The 20,515-nt window shown below is 49.7% G+C and overlaps 1 protein-coding gene across 1 annotated transcript in view; it reads left to right on the top strand.

Moving 5' to 3' along the window:
* The window catches only part of CPAMD8 (C3 and PZP like alpha-2-macroglobulin domain containing 8), a 100,883-nt gene that overhangs the window by 15,393 nt on the left and 64,975 nt on the right, over nt 1-20,515 (top strand). Inside the window, exons 8-15 of the mRNA XM_081233152.1 lie at nt 839-952; nt 2,048-2,132; nt 3,815-3,923; nt 6,355-6,582; nt 8,724-8,894; nt 11,803-11,931; nt 18,545-18,728; nt 19,969-20,141. Coding sequence (XP_081089278.1) covers nt 839-952; nt 2,048-2,132; nt 3,815-3,923; nt 6,355-6,582; nt 8,724-8,894; nt 11,803-11,931; nt 18,545-18,728; nt 19,969-20,141 — 1,193 coding nt within the window. The remainder of the gene's footprint in view (nt 1-838; nt 953-2,047; nt 2,133-3,814; nt 3,924-6,354; nt 6,583-8,723; nt 8,895-11,802; nt 11,932-18,544; nt 18,729-19,968; nt 20,142-20,515) is intronic.

The following is a 20,515-nucleotide window of genomic DNA, read 5'->3' as shown; positions in this document are numbered from 1 at the left end:
CCTCCTATAACTTGAGATCTTTCTGGAATATCAGGGCCTTGTTTGTTGGCACCCTCCCACCTTCCTCCTGCTGCAGACCTTCCTTGTCCTCATCCCCAACCCAACACGAGACAGTTCTTTTCCAGCTAGGAGTCAGAAGACTTTGCTTTGACTGAGGAGCTGGCATTTTTTTCTTTCTCTATGACAATAAGGGCCATGTAATTGACATCTCCCTTTGTGCTTTGGCCCTAAGGAAAGTGGAGTCCTGGGAGAGGGGAGCTGTAGGTGGGATTTGGGGAAACTGAGGACAGCTGTACACCCTCGACCTGGGAAATGCACAGACATGACAGACCCCTGAGTCCTGCTCGGGGGCTCCTGGCCCCCGCATGCCTCTGTGAACCAGACACAGAGAATGGGGTCTCTAGCCGACGTGTGGGCCATGGTGGTTTGTGCAGGTCTCCTGGCCTGGCCTTGACCCCTCTCCATGTCCATTTCCCTCTTCCTGATTCTGAGATGCCTAGAGAGGGCTGCCAAGTAGGGACAGGGCTTGTGTGATTCTCTGTCACCAAGGGAACGACTCGGGTGGGGAGCAGAGCTGCCTGCCCCTGGCCTTGGCCTCAGGGGTCCCCCAGGAGCCCAAGGTGCAGTGTCTCGCTGCTTCCCCTTCAGACTGCAGAGGTGCTTGTTCTGCTCAAATCCCCGCCAGCCTCGGGTGGCTTCTGGCTTCCCCGAGGGACTGCTCGGCCAGGGGGAGGCGCAGGGTCCCCGGGGCGCCTCTGCCCTGACCTCACCTCCAGATGCCAGGCCCTCTGCCCACTCACTTGCCCCAGGATGAGGGGGGGCGTCTCTCTTCACACAGGCATCACCAACATGACCTTCCCCTTGTCTGACCAGCCGGTACTGGGAGAATGGTTCGTTTTTGTCGAAATGCAAGGCCACGTGTACAACAAGTCCTTTGAAGTTCAGAAGTATGGTAAGTCAGAGAATCTTAGGGCCCTAGGATTTCAGGTCTCGGAGAAACCACAGCCCTAGTGACAACACACATGACAAGGGGGAAGATGGCAGGAGCCTCATTCACTGAGGGCTCAGTAGGGCCAGGCACGATATGGGCCTTTGTCATGTCCTTTAAAAAAAAATTGTAAAATATATGACTTCATATGAGTAGAATCGTAAGGTATTTGTCTTTTTGTGAGTAGCTTATTTCACGGAGCGTAATGTCCTCAAGGTTCATCCATGTTGCAGCAGGTGTCCGACTGTCCTTCCTTTTTAAGGTTGTCACTTCCTTTTGTTCTTTCATCCTTGTCCTGAACCTATGAGGTATCTCCATTTTACAGATGGGTAAACTGAGACTGAGAGAGCTGTTAAGGAAACTGCTCAAGTAATAAGAGCTGGGGAATGAACCTGGGCCAGAGCCACATACTCTGCTTCTGTGCTAAAATTCTCCCTGATGGGGTCAAGGATTTCTCTTCCTTTCACGAGGCAGGTCTTGGAAGGAAAATCCTTAGAGGTCAGGGTTATGGGTTGCAAGCAACAGAAGCCTGGTGCAGACCCAGTAAGCAAAAGGAAAGGTTTATAGGCTCATGTAACAAGCTCTCAGGACCAGAGTCTTCATGTTTCCTCCATTCTGCTCCTTGGTGTCCATCTCTCCGTGGGCTGTGCAGGGGGACGAGATGGCTGGATGTGCCCAGGGCAGCAAAGAGTGACCTTTTCCAGCTGCAAGCACCCTCAGGATGCCCCTGACGGGTCCAGAAGCCTGGCTACTTGTGCACCCCTGGGATGGGCTGGAATTGGCTGCACTCAGTTCAGGTGGCCTAAAACTGATGATACATGGCCCCCTGAGAAAAACGAAGTGCTGGTCCCCCAAAGATAGGAAATAGATGTGGCTGGCAAAATCCCCAGAGAGCTGCCCGTGCTCAACAACGGGTGGTGTGGATTCCTATGGTATCAGCAGCATAGAGACCCCAGAGTTGGCTTTGTGTTCTTCCCTCCCACATCTCCAGTACCCTTCTGGGGCCACCCCAGAGGTGGAAGCCACCCTGCCTCCCTCCTCTCTGCTCTCTCCCTTCAGTGTTGCCAAAGTTTGAGCTCCTTATTGACCCTCCCCGATATATCCAGGACCTGGACACTTGTGAGACCGGCACTGTGCGGGCCAGGTGAGAAAGAGGAGGCCACTGTCGGTGAGCCCCTCCCACTGTGGGCACACCCCTCCCCTAGGACCCACCCCTTCCCAGGCAATGCTCCTCCCCTAGGACACGCCCCTCCTCCAGGGAAGCCCCTACCCCTAGGACATGGCCCTCCCCTAGGGCATGCCCCTTAGCCTGTGGGCAGCATCCACAGCCGGTGGGCTGACCTACAGCCAGTGGGCTGACCCGCCTAATGACCAGGCTGTTGACGGAGCCCGATGTGAGGGTCGACCAGAGGGAGTCAAGAGGCTCTGTCCCTTTCTGGGGCCCCTGGGAGAGCCCTACATGGCCCGTGTCCCCGCCCCATCTCTGCCACCTGGCGGAGGTTGTGGCTGAGACTTCTCCCTCATGTGTCTCCCCTGGCTGTGTGTGTTTTAAAATCCAGGACGTGCTGGATACACACTTTTTTTTTTTACATCTTTATTGGAATATAATAGCTTTACATTGTTGTGTTAGTTTCTGCTGTATAACAAAGTGAATCAGCTATGCATATACATATATCCCCGTATCCCTTCCCTCTTGCATCTCCCTCCCACCCTCCCTTTCCCACTCCTCTAGGTGGTTACAAAGCATGGAGCTGATCTCCCTGTGCTAAGTGGCTTCTTCCCACTAGCTATCTGTTTTACATTTGGTAGTGTATATATGTCCATGCCCCTCTCTCACTTCGTCCCAGCTTAGCCTTCCCCCTCCCCGTGCATGTCCTCAAGTCCATTCTCTACGTCTGTGTCTTTATTCCTGTCCTGTCCCTAGGGTCATCAGAACCTTTTTTTTTTTTTTTTTTAGATTCCATATATATGTGTTAGCATACGATATTTGTTTTTCTCTTTCTGACTTACTTCACTCTGTATGACAGACTCTAGGTCCATCCACCTCACTACAAATAATTCAATTTCGTGTCTTTTTACGGCTGAGTAATATTCCAATGTATATATGTGCCACATCTTCTTTATCCATTCATCTGTTGATGGACACTTAGGTTGCTTCCATGTCCTGGAAATTGTAAATAGTGCTGCTGGATACACACATTTTATAGTCTAGAAAATACTATCAAAATTCTGGGTGTTATTTTTTAAATTTTGCTCCCATTTTGCCCCCATTTTGCCCCTGTGTCCCAGTAAACAGGTGTCTCCATTGCATCAGGCATGATATACATATATTTAAGTATTTTACCAACATCCCTGAGAGGATGTTTTTATTCTCATTCTCCTGGTGAGGAAACCAAAGCTCAGAGAGATCAGATCTCTGGTTCAAAGTTGAACTCCCTGGGCACTTAAGCCCAGCCAGGCTTTCCTGTTGTCCATGGTTGCTTGATCTTCTGGGCTGCCTTGCTCCAATGTGTGGCCAACCTCAGTGGCTGTCTCATATACCCTGCTGCTTTTGTCCAGAGTTCCTCTCTGACCCTTGGTCTCTTTTTCTGTCCAACATGAGGCTTGGTGAAGAGGATCACAGGGCTCTGACATGATCTGTCCTTACTCAGGGCTACAGGGAGGGCTGTAAGGATGGAATGTAGGATGGGAAGCATCCCTGGATTAGCCACTGTACCACTGATCACATCTTGCGGGGCCTGGCCTTCCTGAAACTGACCCCTCCCCCGCTATCCCCTGGGCATCTCCTGCTTGTGAAACTTACTACCCTTTGTCCTTTCGTTCCAGGTATACCTTTGGGAAACCTGTCTCGGGGACTTTAACCATCAACATGACTGTAAATGGCGTGGGGTACTACAGCCAGGAGGTGGGGCGCCCCATCCTTAGGACCACCAAGGTGAGGAGTAGGAACCCCGACCCACTCGGTGGGTCCCTTCCCACCAGCTTCAGCTCTGTGGTCGTCCGTTTTATTTTGCTTTCCAAAACAGTTTAGATGGTGGGGATATTCCGATGATAAAATTCCTGCAGGCTGAACATAGAGGCTAGAACATATAAAAAAGAAGTAATAAAGTCGACTTGTCCTCTGATAGGCAGACACAGCCACTATCGGTACTTTGATGTGTTTCCTCTTAGGATGTCATGTGTAAAGTTAAAAAAAAAGTTTTCTTGAGACATAATTCACATATCATATAATTCAAATCCCCATATAGAATGTACGAGTCAGTGGTTTTTAGTATATTACAGAGTTGTACAACCACCACCATACAGTTTTAGAATATTTCTGCTAACAGTCCCCCCACCCCTGCCAATCTCTCACATCCTTTTGCAGTTAAGCCCTGTTTGCATCTCCAGCCCCTGGCAACCACTTACTTACATGCTTTGTCTCTGTGGATTTCTGGACATTTCATATAAATGGAATCATGCATCACGTGACCTTTTGTGTCTGGTTTCTTTCACTCAGCCTGATGTTTTCAAGGTTCATCCACATTGTATTGTGTGTAGGTACTTCATCCTTTTTTATGGCTGAGTAATATTCTGCTGCGTGGTTGGACCACATTTTGTTTATCCGTTCATTAGCTGATGGACATTTGAGTTGTTTCTACTTTTCGGCTCTTATGGATGATGCTATGAACATTCATGTACAAGTTTTTGTGTGGCCAGATGTTTTCATTTCTCTTGGATTTAGAATCCCTGGGTTGTATGGTGTGCAATTAAATGAAGACCGCCCAAACAAGAACAAGCAAAGGCTATTTATTCGAAGCTTGCAGCAAGGGAGTCAGCCACCATCACCTGTGTCTGGTAGAGACTCAAAGGCAGGTGGAGAAGTGGGAAGGCTTTATAGTGAAAGAAAGGGAAGGCTTCCAGTGTGCCATGATGGGAGGCTACTGGTGTGCAGAAGTCATGGGCGGGTAACTAGAAGCAGGCATCCAAAGTGATTGATGAGGGGTGCATATTTGGCTTTTTCCAATTGGTCCTAAGATGGAAGTGGGAGCCAAAATCAGAAAAAAATGTCAGTTATTAATCTGGTCCTGGCCATTTGGGGTTTGTTGTTATGGGGGTTATTGTTTGGTTGCTATTGAGATAGGGGTCTGACTTCTTACAAGTCTGACTTGTAGATACAGTTGGCCCTCCCATGTCTGAGGATTCTGCATCCCAGGATCCCAGATTGAAACTCTTTGAAGTTGGTTGAATCCGCAAATGCGGAACCGCGAATACGGACAGCCAACTGTAATGGGTTGGCTTTCTTGCTGGTGCCTGCAGAGTGTGGGTCCGAGTTCTCTTTTTTTCTGTATTATCTGGCCCTGGTCCATTTGTATATTCAGTCTCTCAGTGGTGTCTCTATGTTTAGTTGTTTGAAGAACTCCCAGACTGTTTTCCAAAGTGGCTGCATGATTTCACGTTCCCGTGCGTGTAAAGTTTTATAACCTGTTTTTTGTTTTTCTTTTTCAACTTAACATTAAGTTGTGAGTGTGCTACTATGTAACATACAAACACATCTTGGAGATTCTGTGTCCCTGTAGGCATTAAACCCTGTCAGCACCACCTCCTTCCCATTTCCACCCGAAGCTACTTCTTCATCCCTTTGCCGCCTAGGATGTGTCACCCCTCTCTGTCCTTGAGACTTCTCTTCTGTGGAGTAGACACCCTGGCCCCTCACCTCTTTTGTGCCTGGTGTTGGTGCCCTTGGTATCCTAGCCATTGTCCCTGGAGGCTGCCCCTGGTGGCCCTTGCCTTAATTTTCTCCTTTACTGAGTAATTCACTCCACAGCTGTTTGTGGATGTGGATTATTTGCCAGCCTCTGCCCCCAGGTCCTGAGATAGGGGTTGATTGAGGGGGTTCTGTACTCCAGGCGTGGGAGGCGAGCCAGTGCTCCAGAGTGTGGCTGACCAGGTTCAAGTCCCTGCCTGCAGTCTGGCCCGAGGGGTTGTCTCACCTTCTGCCCAAGGAGCTGACTCCCTTCCTCCTGGGACATAATGCATGTCCAGCCAGGGATTCAGTCCCCACGCAGCGACTCACAGCATAGGTCAGGTGGGTCACCGAGTGTCCCCCTGGCCCTCCAAGCCACCAGACCCACCTACTTTTTTTTTTTATTTATTTGGCTGCACCTGGTCTTAGTTGCGGCACGCGGGATCTTCGTTGCGGCATGTGGGATCTGGTTCTCTGACCAGGGATCGAACCTGGGCCCCCCAGATTGGGAGCATGCAGTCTTAACCGTTGGACCACTAGGGAAGTCCCGAGTCACCTACTTGAGCTCTGTGCTTGCGAGTCGTCTCTCAAAGCCACTCCAGCTCCCTGCGAGCACAACCTGTGTGTTTCCCGCCTCCAGATCCACGGCTCCCAGGACTTCAACATCTGCGTGAAGGACATGATCCTGGCTGATGTCCCTGAGCACTTCCGGGGCACCGTCAGCATCTGGGCCATGGTGACCAGCACGGATGGTAGCCAACAGGTGGCTTTTGATGACTCCACCCCCGTCCAGAGACAGCTGGTGGATGTCCGGTACTCCAAGGACACCAGGAAGCAGTTTAAGCCGGGTCTGTCCTACGTGGGGAAGGTAAGCCCTGGGCATGGTGCCCAGCAGGGGCTGTCAAGGTCACAGGCTCTGTGCTGCCTCCCAGCCCAGCTCCTGCCCAAGGACCACTGTGTAACCACTGCAGTGCATGCCGTGGGCCCCACAGCCGTGACTTGGCTGAATACTACGCCGTTTGATTATGCCAGCAGAACTTTTGCCCTCTTGGGATCAAGGGACTGCTTTGCTGAGTGTGATGAGAGCTGGTACCCAGGGCAGGGGACACTGGACATTCTGCTCCACCTAAAAGCATGGTTTACTTTAATCCACATAGTTAGACATTCCCGTACCTAGAGCGTTAAATCAGGATGCTATGTATCCACTTATTATTATTATCTTTTTAACATCTTTATTGGAGTATAATTGCTTTACAATTGTGTGTTAGTTTCTGCTTTATAACAAAGTGAGTCAGCTATACATATACATATATCCCCATATTTCCTCCCTCTTGCATCTCCCTCCTATATACACTACCAAACGTATCCACTTATTAAATCACCTTCCTTAACTGGGTTGACTTTATCTCTGGATGACTTAATAGCTAAGTCCCTGAAAGGCAGATCCCCGTCCCTGACACAGACTGACTCAGACCCCCTGTGGGAACAGCATTTTGAACAAGCCCCCATCTCCCTCCCACCCACCACACCATTTTTTCTACACAGTAAAGTTTGAGGTGACTAGAAATTCGAGATCCTTATCCTAATTGCTGAACTGGGGCGTCTGTTTCAATTGCAGCTGGGGGAGTCAAGGCCAGTGCAGCCTAGCATCACCTCAGGGGGAAGCTGGCCATGCCCTCTAAGCCCTGCCTCTGCCCAGCACCCACACCCCTGTACCCTTTTATGTTCCATGGGTCACCCATAGGATCCTAGCAGTCTGTCCTCATGCTGTGTCCTGCTTCTCCTGCTCTGCTCTGGGACCTCTGTTTTCTCCTCCATGATGAGATCTCAGCTCCCACTGTCCCACACACAGAGACACGGCTTGTGTGCCCCTGGCTTTGAGGGTACCAGCTTGAGTAGAAGCTAAGGCACCATGTGCAGGGTCAGATTGTGTATGAAGAGGGGGCTTGGAGCTGTCCATTCAGTGAAAGGGGAGCATTTCACCTACACCTAAGAAATTTTCTACTGTCTGCCTTAAAGAACGGAGCTGAAGCTGGTCACCCCATCACCAGATACCTACACAGTTGAGGGGTGCTCCAGGGTCCTTCAGGAACCACTGACCATATTTCTTCACAATATCTGAACCCCTCATTCTGACTGCCTTTTCTACCTGCCTGAATGAGTGAGGTCTGAGAGTCACATGGAACTGTCCATGGCATTGCCCTCCCCATTCCTACCTGGCTATGGCACCAGGAGAATGGCTGGCATGTGGTGATTTGTGCCTTGTGACTTCTTTGCCAAGTCTAAGGTCATAAAAGTTTTCCCCTATGTTATCTTTGAAGTGTTTTGTAGTTCTAGCCATTACATTTAGGTCTCTGATCCATTTTGAGTTAATTTTGGTATATGGTGTGAGGTAGGGGTTCAACTGCATTCTTTTGCATGTGGAGATCCAGTTGTCCCAGAACCACTAGTTGAAGGAATTGTTCTTTCCCCATTGAATGGTCTTGGCACCCTTGTCGTAAATCAATTGACTATAATCTTTTTCTTTTCTTTTTTTTGCTGTGCCACTCGGCATGCAGGATCTTAGTTCCCTGAGCAGGAATTGAACCTATGCCCCCTGCAGTGGAAGCATGGAGTCCTAACCACTGGACTGCCAGAGAATTCCCCCTCACCATATTTTAATCTTATTTTTTTGAATCAATTGACTATAGATGGGTGGATTTATATCTGGACTCTCTTTTCTTCTACTCCACTGGTCTGCATATCTGTCCTTGTACCAGTATCACGTGTCTTGATTACTGTACCTTTGTAGTAAGTTTTGAAATTGGGATGTATGAGTTCTTGGTTCTTTTTCAGGATTGCTTTGGCTGTTTGGGGCCACTTGCAATTCCGTATGAATTTTAACATTAGATTGTTGATTGCTGCAAGGAAGCTGGCTGGGAGTCTGCTGGGGGATTGGGTTGAATCTATAGATCTGTTTGGGAAGTGTTGCAACCCTAACCACGTTGAATCATTGGTGACTCCTTCCAGGTGGAACTGTCCTACCCAGACGGCAGCCCGGCTGAGGGGGTGACGGTCCAGATCAGGGCAGAGCTGACGCCAAAGGACAACATATACACCACCGAGTCTGTGTCCCGGGGTGGGCTGGTAGGGTTTGAAATCCCCTCCATCCCTGTGTCAGCCCAACACGTGTGGCTGGAGGTGGGTGAGTCACCTAGACCCTTGTCATTCAGCCAGCAGGCATGGATTTGGTCCCTCCTCCAGGCCATGCTCGGGCACTGGGCCAGTGGACCTGGGTCTTGCCCCTGCCCTGAGGGACTTCAAAGTCTGATGGGGGAGGCTGATAGTGAGTCAGATAACCCAACCACCCCAGAGTGAGGTGGGAGGCTGAGAAGAGATGAGGGTGCCTGGCTCCTGTGAGGGGATCTTCCCAGGTGGACTCCTGACAAGGGGGAGGTTCAGCCAGGCTGCTTCCAGGAAGGTGGAACAGCATATGCAGAGCCCCAGAGGCCCACAGTCCTAGTGTAATTGGATCCTGCAAATGCTCAGCTAGCCAAGCCATTTCAAGAAGATATGGAAGAGGGAGCCAGTGGGGCTTCCCTTCACCTCACAGGGGTGCTCAGGGCTTACCCAGAAGGCATTCTGTCACTCCAGTGCCCATAGTGGGGGATGTCTGGGTGGGGCCACAGGGGGGCAGATGGGAGGTGATGATGGAGAGGACACTGAGCCTGGAGCAGTGGAGGTAGAATTGGCAGGACCTGGTGTCCCCTTGTCAGGGGAGGGACGAGCAGGAGTGGTAAAGAGGATGTCCCAGCCCTCATCTCTATAGCTGGTGGTAGGCGTGGTGGTCCCACGGACACTGGGATGGTGGGGACAGAAGGCAGCTGAGAATAAATGTGTAGGTGGGAGCCAAGGACACTTGTGGTCACTATGTCCCCTGTGGGCAACATGTCCTTAAAGATTTTTTTTGTGTGTCTGTGGTACACGGGCCTCTCACTGTTGTGGCCTCTCCCGTTGCGGAGCACAGGCTCCAGACGCGCAGGCTCAGCGGCCATGGCTCACAGGTCCAGCCGCTCCACGGCATGTGGGATCTTCCCTGACCGGGGCACGAACCCGCGTCCCCTGCATCGGCAGGCGGACTCTCAACCACTGCGCCACCAGGGAAGCCCGCCTTAAAGATTTTTAACAGCCAGGGATCCCCAGGCCACCGACACTTTTTACCACCTGGCTACAAATTTGGAGGTTCCTGCTACCCCACTACCTTACAATTACAGCACCTGTGGACATGTAACATTATATTCATTTCAGGTGTTCAACATAATGATTTAATGTATGTATATATTGTGAAATGACACCACAGTATGTCCAGTTACCATACATAGTTACACTTTTTTTTTTTGTGATGAGAACCTCTAAGATCTATTCTTTTAGCAACTTTCTCAAATGTACAATACAATATTATTAAGTATAGACACCATGCTGTACATTACATCCCCAGGACTGAATTTATAACTGGAAGTTTGTATTTTTTGCAATTACAGTTTTATTATAGCAAAAAGATACAAATTAGGACCAACCAAAGAGAGAGACACACATGCATAGGATGAGAGCTGGGAGAGTCCCAAATTTGTAGCTTCGTGTGCTGTCCCCATGGAGTCGGGACACGTCACCCTCCTGACACTACACAGAGCACTGCCAATAGGGATGCTCACTCCCACCTCAGTGTCCACAGTTTTTATTGGGGTTTCATTACATAGGCTTGATTGATTAATCATTGGCCCCATGACTGAACTCAGTCTCTAGCCGCCTCCCCTCCCTAGAGGTCAAGTTGATACCATATCACGTGGCTCAAAGCCCCAACCCTCTAATCCCATGATTGGTCTTTCTGGCATGACTGTCCCCATCCTGAATTATCTCATTAGCTCACATTATCAGGACCCACCATGAATAACAAAGACACCCGCATCACTTGGGAAATTTTAGGGGTTCAGAGGCTATCTGCCAGTAACTGAGATAAAGGTGGGCCAGCTTCTTTTTTAAATTAATTAATCAATTAATTAATTAAGCTGTGTTGGGTCTTTGTTGCTGCACGCAGGCTTTTCTCTAGTTGTGGTGAGTGGGGGCTACTCTTCATTGAGGTGTGGGCTTCTCACTGCGGTGGCTTCTCTTGTTGTGGAGCATGGGCTCTAGGCATATGGGCTTCAGTAGCTGTGGCTCGTGGGCTCTAGAGTGCAGGCTCAGTAGTTGTGGCGCACGGGCTTAGTTGCTCCGCGGCATGTGGGATCTTCCCAGACCAGGGCTCAAACCCGTGTCCCCTGCATTGGCAGGTGGATTCTTAACTACTGTGCCACCAGGGAAGCCCGCAGCTTCTTTATTCTTTATCACACAGAGGTCTTAGACTACCCCGTTCCTGCCCCCACTTCTGGCATCTCTCTTGTGTTAGCCACACTTTTCCAGCAGCAAGTGAAGGCAACAGGTTCAAACTCCCAAAGGAGCAAAAGTAATATAACTGCCAGTCCCTGGGGCATGAAGGGGGAGGATGGAGAGCTCCAGGTGGAGCAGCGTCCAGAGCTCTGGGGATGCTGTCCAGTGCGGCTTCTCCCTCTCCTGACCACCATCTCCCCTGTGCTCACTTCCCAAGCAGGTTATACCCTCCGAGAAGCCACTGAGGCTGCTGGCAAGCCCAGGACATGGGCTTCCCTAATATGTCCATGATGGAACTGTCTCTCAGTGGCAACGTGGGCCACCTGTCATTGCCTGAGCCAACCCCCAACACCCTGTGGCCAGCCTTGGACACTTGCTTCCCGTGGAGCTGGGGAAGAACAAGCTAGCCACACTGGACCCCATACTCTAAGAATTGGGGAAGAGGTTCTCCAAAGGGAAATTGGAGCATGAGAAAATCTTGCTGCAGGGCAGGGCAGGGCAGGCAGAAGCATGGAGTTGGGACACATCACCCTCCTGATACTACACACAGAGCACTGCCAATAGGGATGCTCATTCCCACCTCGGTGTCCACAGTTTTTATTGGGGTTTCATTACATAAGCCTGATTAAGACCCCCTTCCTACACCAAGCATCCAAGCCTTGATCAAATACCCTCTCTTTTTTAGACCAAGGTGACAGCACTCGGTGGAAAGCTCGTGGGGGCCCAGTACCTGCCCAGCTACCTCTCCCTCAGCAGCTGGTACTCCCCCAGCCAGTGCTACCTGCAGCTGCAGCCGCCCTCCCTCCCCTTGCAGGTAAGGCTTTCAGGTGTGCCCTTCTCAAGCAGGACGGGGCCCAAGAAGCAGCACGCACGTGCCTCCAGGGAGCCTGCACATGCCCCAGCAGGGTTAATGCTGATGCTGACACAGGAGCCCCATCCCTCTGGCAAGGGGAGTATTCCGTGGAATGAATGCCTGTAATTTATTTATGATGGACATTTAGGCCAAGGCCAGGGTTTACTGTGATGTCACCTGCCCTCAGGGTCCTGTTGGCCCTGGTTCCCCACTGTCTGGAGTTTCTTGTGCAAAGGCACCAGAAGTCACCCACCAGACACTTGCAGATACACCGAGTGCAAAGATGAGACGAACTCAGAGCTGGGTCTCACATTAGTTCTTCCCAAGTCTATTATTCCACGATCCAAATTAAGTAAGATGTGTGAAGATGTGTGTGGAAATAGGGATCTGTAAACACTGAGCAGAAAATAGGGAGACTTCCCATACACTCACTTCCCCTGCACGCAGTTTCCCTGATTATTACCATCTGTTAAAATTGATGAGCTGCTATTAATAAGTGATTATGAACTAAAGTCCCCAATGTATGTCAGGGTTCCCTCTTGGTGGTGCACATTTTATGACAAATGCACAGTGTCACGTATCCACCGTTACAGTGTCATACAGAATCGTTTCACTTCCCGAAAAATCCACTGTGCTCTACCTGTTCATCCCTCCCTCCCTCCAACCCCTGGCAAACGCTGAGCTTTTCACTGTCTTTATACTTTTTCTTTTTCCGGAATGTCATAGAGTCAGAATTATACAGTGTGTGTCCTTTTCAGATTGTCTTCTTCTTTTTTAAAAAAATATTTATTTATTTGGCTGCAATGGGTCTTTTTTTTTTTTTTTTGGCTGTGTTGTGTCTTCGTTGCTGCACGAGGGCTTTCTCTAGTTGCAATGAGCGGGGGCTACTCTTCATTGTGGTCTGCATGCTTCTCATTGCGGTGGCTTCTCTTGTTGTGGAGCACGGGCTCTAGGCACGTGGGCTTCAATAGTTGTGGCACGTGGGCTCAGTAGTTGTGGCGCATGGGCTTAATTGCTCTGCGGCATGTGGGATCGTCCTGGACCAGGGATTGAACCTGTGTCCCCTGCATTGGCAGGTGGATTCTTAACCACTGGGCCACCAGGGAAGTCCTGTGCTGGGTCTTAGTTGCAGCATGTGGGATCTTTGTTGCCACTTGCAGGATCTTCATTGTGGCATGTGGGATCTTTTTTAGTTGAGACATGTGGGATCTAGTTCCCTGCCCAGGGATTGAACCCAGGCCCCCTGCATTGGGAGTGTGGAGTCTTAGCCACTGGACCACCAGCGAAGTCCCCAGATTGGCTTCTTTCACTTAGCAATTTGCATCGAACTACCTCCGAGTCTTTTCCTGACTTGAGAGGGGCTTTCATTTTCGTGGCAACTTATATTGCATCATATGGTTTGGATCAACTGCGGTTTGTTTGTCCCCTCACCTATTAAGCGATATATACGTATATGTATGTTTTATAAAGCACTCTGTTAATTCCCCTAATTGATGCTCTGTGGGCTGAGCCCGGCTGCCGTGGGTGGTGACAGGCTTGCCAGCATTGCCCCTAATGGAAACCACTTGCCAATGGGACTCCCAGGCCCTACCAGCCCTGTAAACTTCTGAGATCCCCTCTCCGAGGGTGCTGCCCAGACCCGAGGGGCCCCTGGGATGCAGCTCGGAGGAACTGAGGTGGCAGGGCTGCCTATTCCCTGGGCCTAGTGGCCCTCTATGGGGGTTATGAGAATGAGAAACTCCAGTGAGATCATGCCCAGCTTGGCTGCACACGCTGTTCTTGTTTTAATACTGTTTAACCATCTGTGCAGCGTAGGGATGCTGGTGTTGGCCACCTTCTTGTGGGGGTGGGAAGGAGTCCTGTGTCATGTCTGCTGGGACCGCTGTTCCCGTAGGCGAGGACTTGGCTGGGCCACTCAGTTTCTTCTTGGAGGGACACCTCTGTCCTGCCTCAGTCAGGTCAGCAGGCGCCAGCTCTCCCCGTCCCAGACTGTCATCGAGGGGCCCTGAGTGTGACCTCAGGGCATTGAGGCAAGAGTGGCCATGCTTGGTGCAGTCCCAGCTCTGTGTTGGGGCCCATTCTTCTTCCTCCAGCACCAAGGGATGTGCAGGGAGGAGTTGCTCTGTAAATGGGGCTGTCACCCCAATATTTTAGGGTTGCTCTGATGCCATGGGGTTAGTTCGTGAGAAGAAGAAAAAGATTTGCACTCTTTCCTTCTTTTATTTCCCCAACATCTCAAACAGAAAGAGACTTTTGTTTGGGTGTTGTTATAAGGAGGATATTTGCAAATTTAGAGAGAAATAAAAAAAAGTATAATAAATAACCATATGCTTTTCACCTAGATTTATGAATTAATATTTTTCCTCCATCAGTCTACCCACCCACCCACTCACCTACCTACCCATCCACCCATCCATCCACTCATCTATTTATCTCTCCATCCACCCATCCACCCACCCATCTATGCACCCCCCCACCCATCCATCCATCCTCCCATCTACCCACCCATCCATCCACCTACCACCCATCAACCCATCCATCCATCCTCAACCCACCCATCCACCCATCAACCCGTCCATCCACCCACCCACCCATCCATACATCCACCCATCCATACATCCATCCATCTATCCTCCCATCTACCCACCCATGCACCCATCATCCACCTACTACCCATTCACCCACCCATCATCTACCCATTCATCCATCCACTCACCTATTTATCCATCTATTTCTTTCCACCTTATTTATTTATTTATTATTATTATTATTGTTATTTTTTGTGGTACGCGGGCCTCTCACTGTTGTGGCCTCTCCGGTTGAGGAGCACAGGCTCTGGATGCGCAGGCTCAGCAGCCATGGCTCACAGGCCCAGCCGCTCCGCGGCATGTGGGATCTTCCCAGACCGGGGCACGAACCCATGTCCCCTGCATTGGCAGGCCGACTCTCAACCACTGCGCCACTAGGGAAGCCCTCCACCTTTTTTGGCTGCAATATTTGAAAGTAAATTACAGATATGATGCTTCACTCTTAAATACTTGAGCATAATATGTCTTAGAAATAGGGACATTCCTCAACATGACCGCAAGGTCATTGTTATATCTAAGAAAATTATATTAACTCAATCATATTGTTTAATTCACAGGCAATATTCAGATTCTCAAAGGTGTCCTTGAGATATAGTTTATATATAGTGTGTGTACACACCCATGCATGCCTGCACATGTGCACACATGTGTGAGTGTGCATGTGTATGCATGTCTTGGAGATGCATGCTTGTGCATGTGCACATGTGTGTGTGCTCACCTGTGTGTGCATGTGTGTATACGTGCATGCATTTTACTCAGTATCAATTTAAAAGTTGCCTTTGGCTCTTCTGTGTCTGTAATTGTTCTTGATCTAGAACAGTCTCCCTGCCTTTTCATTGCCATGACTTTTGTAAAGAATTCAAGCCTGTGATGTTGTAGATTATCCCACATTATGAGTGAGATTCAGGTTAAAACATGGTTCTGGCAAAACTACTATGTACGTACTCCTTTTGTTGAGTCCCATCAGGAGGCACAGATTTGGGCAGCCCCACCCTTGCTGAAGCTGATCTTATCCTTGATTTGGGTCTGGTTCCTACCAGCTCTTTCCCTCTGCAGGTGAGGCTAATAAATAATCTGGGTGACACTCTGAGGTCCCTGCCACAGTGTCCTGAGCCCCAGCAACCTTTCACCGAATACCTTTGGCATCTTTGGTGATTCTTGCTGTAATCAGTTATCACACTGGCTTTATGACGGATATTCTGATTTCTGCACTTATTATGATTCTGACATTCCTTCTAAATTTATTAGCTGGTAAAAAAAGAACTTGCCCCACTATTATTTTTGCTGTATTCTTGTTTTCAGTGTGCCTATGGACTTGTGAACTTCTAAAAAATTATTCAGTGTGTTATAATCTGTTACCACCATGCTTCCTTTTTTCATTTCAGATTTCAGAATAACTTTAGACTTACAGAAGAGTTGCTCATATAGTGCAGAGAGTTCCTGCATATCCTTTATCCAGCTTTCTTTCCCTAGTGTTTTAAATTGTTTGTCTTTTTGTTTTGTGAGAGTACTTTATATATTTTGGACATTAGACCCTTATCAGATATATGGCTTGGAAGTATTTTCTCCCATTCTGTGGGTTGTCTTTTCACTTTCCTGATAGTGTCCTTTGATGCAACAAAGGTTTTTAATTTTGGTGAAATCCAATTTATCTATTATTTTTCTTTTGTTGTTTGTGCTTTTGGTGCCATATCTCAAAGAAACCATTGCCAAATCCAAGGTCATGAAGGTTTACCCCTATGTTTTTTCCTAACAGTTTATGGTTTTAGCTTTTATATTTAAGTCTTTGAACCATTTTGAGTTAACTTTTGTATATGGTGTGAGGTAGGGTCCAACTTCATTCTTTTGAATGTGGAGATCCAGTTGTTTCAGAATCATCTGTTGAAAAGACTGTTCTTTCCCCATCAAAAGGTCTTGGCACCCTTGATGAGAATCAATTTGCCACAGATGTTTATTTCTGGACTCTCAGTTCTATCCTATTGATCTATATGTCTGTCCTTATACCAATACCACACTGTCTTGATACTGTAACTTTGTAGTAAGTTTCAAAATTGGCAAGTGTGAGTCCTACAACTTTGTTCTTTTTCAAGATTGTTTTGGTTATCCTGGATCCTTTGCATCTCCATGTGAATTTTAGGATCAGCTTTTGCACTTGGACAAAAAAGGCCACTGGCACTTTGTTAGTCTTTCCCCTAATGTTACCATCTTACGAAACCATGACACATTTGTCAAAACTAAGAAATCAGCACTGGACATGACTATTAACTAAACCCCGGACTTTAATTGGATTTCCCTAGTTTTTCCAGGCACCTGCTTTTTTTGGTCCAGGATCCCATGCAGGATCTCACACTGCATTTCGTGTCCTCCAGTCTGATGGTTTCTTGGTCTTTCCTTGTCTTTCATGACCTTGACACTCTAGAAGAGTTCATTCATCTTTCTGCTTCTCCAGTTTCCCAAATTTGGCTGTGGGAGTGAGTACCTTTGGGTCAGCTCCTTAAACAGGTGGGTTCTTGTCTTCAGTGGGAAGTAGAATGACATTTATTAACCACCCACAGTGAACAGGTGTGGTGTTGAGAATGATATATTCATCATTTCATTGGATCCTCAGGACCTTCTGTCCAGGAGATATAACCTTATTTTACAGATGGGGAAACTGAGGATCAGAGAGGTGAAGTGACTTGCCCAAGGACCCACAGTGAGAATGATACTCACCACTCACCACCTCAGATTACCCTCCTCTGGGCATTCAGGGTGGCCCAGATGTTTGGGGAGAGCCATGGATTGTAAAACATGGGGCAGAGGAGGGAACCTCTGGGGCAAAAGTCCAGAGGATGACTTCTCATGCAGCCTGTAACCTCATTGTTGGATATGGTCACACTCCAAGCTCTTGGGGAGGTCACAGGACCTGGGAGACCTCAGCTGTAGCACAGGGAATGAGGGCAGCTTGGAGGTTAAGCATGGGGCTCTGGCTTCAGCCCTTTGGGGTTTGAATCCTGTCCCCACCAGTCGCTGATGTTGGGAAGGGACCAAACCCCCTCTGGAAACGGGGATTGTGATAGAACCCAACTCATCAAGTGTATATCCAATGAGAAGTTCCAGCCCATTGCCAGCACTGGTGCCTGTGAAGTTAGGGAATAGTCCCCAAGACCATCCCCCCCGCAACTGCAGAATTTGGGGGGTCTCCAAACCCCTTTCAGTTTCCTTAATCTCTAGAGGGAGTCACAGAATCACTGAAAGCTGTTAGAATCACAGTTACAGTTTAATACAGTGAAAGATACAGATTAAAATCAGGAAAGGCAAGAGGATCATAAGGCAGGGGCCAGGTGAGTTCTGAATGTGAACTTCCAGTTGTCCTCCCCTGACAGAGTCAAGGACAGTGTTGCTTTGCCGGCAACAATGTGTGACTACATGCATGGTGTACTGCCAACCAGGGATGTTCACCTGAGCCTCAGTGTCCAGGGTTTTTATTGGAGGTTAGTCACATAGACATGGCTGACCACCTGCCTGGCCGACCCTAGTCTCAGCCCCTCCAGAGGGCAAACTGATATAGTGTGGCCCAATGTCCCTACCATAAATTATATTGTTAGTGTCTGGTGTGGCCCCAGACCCCAGGTAGACAAAGATTCATCAGGCAGGACATTTCAAGGCCTTAAAGATCACCTTCCAGGAGCAGGGGACAAAGGCCAGACCTCTCTTAGGCTAGGTTCAGATCCTTACTACACTGCCCTCACTGAGAGTTTCCATACCCTTATCACGTTTCATCCACAGCACAGCCCCATTTACAGAGCATCAGCTGAGGTTGCCATGGGGATGTGGCCACAGCCAGGACCAGATGCTGAGCACTCACCTCTGAAGCCAGTGCTCCTCCCTCAGCTTTCTTGGCCTCCCTGTGGCCCCACAGTGGCCTTCTCCCTAGGGTAGGCTGTGGCAGTGGTGCTGGGCTGTGGGTGCCAGGCATGGCTCCCCATGCTACATGTCTCCCACAGGTCGGGGAGGATGCCCATTTCCCAGTGAAGTCCACGTGTCCCTGCAATTTCACTCTGTACTATGAGGTGGCTGCAAGGGGCAACATTGTGCTCTCGGGCCAGCAGCCTGCCCACATCACCCAGCAGAGAAGCAAGCGGGCAGCCCCGGAGAAACCCATCCGCTTAATGCACCTTTCCGAGACAGGTGAGCTAGGCCACAGGCTGGAGGTTCCTATATTCCTTCTGAACCATTGAGACTGGGGTGGGCGCCCCAGCAAGGAGGAGTAGGCAGGGTGCAGCCAGGAAGGGGCCCTGCCTCAAGGTGGAGGGCACATGTCCCAGGCAAGACCAGGTTGGGGCCAGGAGGTTGGGCAGTGACCAGCTGTTGGAGGCAGCTCCTCTTGAGGATGCCATGGGCTGGGCCCCTGCACAGGCCCATGCTGTGCCAGGTTGCCATCTGCCAGGCCCCTTCTGCCTTTGCCCAGACTGATTCCCCATTTAGGGGTCCTTCTTTTCCCTCTCCTTGACTCCATATGTTCCTCACAAGACCCACCTCCTCCCCTGGGTCTTCCCGGCCCCCTCCTCTTCACAGCCCTTCTGCCTAAAGCAGGACCCCCTAACTAGGGACTGTGGACACTTGCAGGATATTCTTTGTGACGAGGCCTGTGCTGTGCACTGTAGGGTGCTGAGCAACATCCCTGGTCGCCCCCCACTAGATGCCAGTGGCAACCCCCCTACACACAGTATGACAACCTAAAATGTCTCCAGATATCACCAATGTCTCTAGGGGGAAAAGTGACTCCTGGGTGTGAATCACTGAGGTAGATAGATAGATAGATAGGGAGACAGATTCATAGATAGAATCATCAATAGATAAATTGATAGATGGATGATTAGATAGAGTCATGGATGGATGGATGGATAATTGGATGGATGGATGGATGGATAGTTAGATGGATGATGGATAGGAAGGCAGGCAGACGAGCAGACAGGACGCCAGACAGGGTCTCTCTCATCCAAGTCACTTTCTCATCCTCCACACTACTGATGTTTGGGGCCGGATTATTCTCTGTGGGGCTGTCCTGTGCATTATAGGGTGTTGGATAGCATCCCTGGCCTCCACCCACTAGATGCCAGTAACACCCCCAAGTTGTGACAACCAAAATTACCACATGTCCCCTGGGGAATAGCACTGCCATGGTTGAGAACCACTGGCCTGAATGGTGCTTTGGATATTGTGCACCCACATCCTCTTGGGTTTATCTTCCCTTCTGGGTGAAATAACAGGGGATGTGAGTATCCATGGAGTAGTTGCCCTGGGCCAGCCCTGGGCTGGCATCTCTTCGTGCTACACCCTATGTAACCCCCAGGGCAACTGGGGCATCAGTGGTTCTACTGTGGGATGCTGAGTTTTCATGTCTCTCCCAACCTTTGACTTGTCTAAGAGCCCTCTCCAGCCCCAGCAGCAGAGGTCAGTGTGTGCGTGACCTCTCTCCGGCTGACCGTGACCCCCAGCATGGTCCCCCTCGGCCGCCTGCTGGCCTTCTACGTCAGGGAGAATGGAGAAGGGGTGGCTGACAGCCTCCAGTTTGCTGTTGAGACCTTCTTTGAAAACCAGGTAGATCATTGGGAACCAAACTGGAGGAGGGAGAGGAGATGGGCAAGAGTCATCAGGGCTGAGGGCCCCAGGGTGTCGAGGCTGGGGTGGACTGCGCACAGCTGCCAGTCAGACTTCACATAGTACAACAGGCAGGACTTTTAAGGGTTGCCCTACCTTCAGGATCCTAAGTTGCGTCTTTACTGGAGATCCTCCAAAACTCACCCAGATGGGGATTGCATTCATTACACACAGGAAAAGTGGTCAGCTGTTCTCTGTCCCTGCTGGGCTCCAGACCTAAGGGACACCACTCACATCCCCCCAAGCGGGCTCCGCCCCCCACGTCCTCTCCCTGCACCCTCCCAAACTGGCTGCAACATGTCCTCTGTCACTGC

The sequence above is a fragment of the Mesoplodon bidens genome, assembly GCF_964165515.1.
Source record: "Mesoplodon bidens genome assembly, chromosome: 4".
NCBI lineage: Eukaryota > Metazoa > Chordata > Mammalia > Artiodactyla > Ziphiidae > Mesoplodon > Mesoplodon bidens.
The sequence above is the reverse complement of the archived record's forward strand: the minus strand, read 5'-3'. Positions and strand labels throughout refer to the sequence as shown.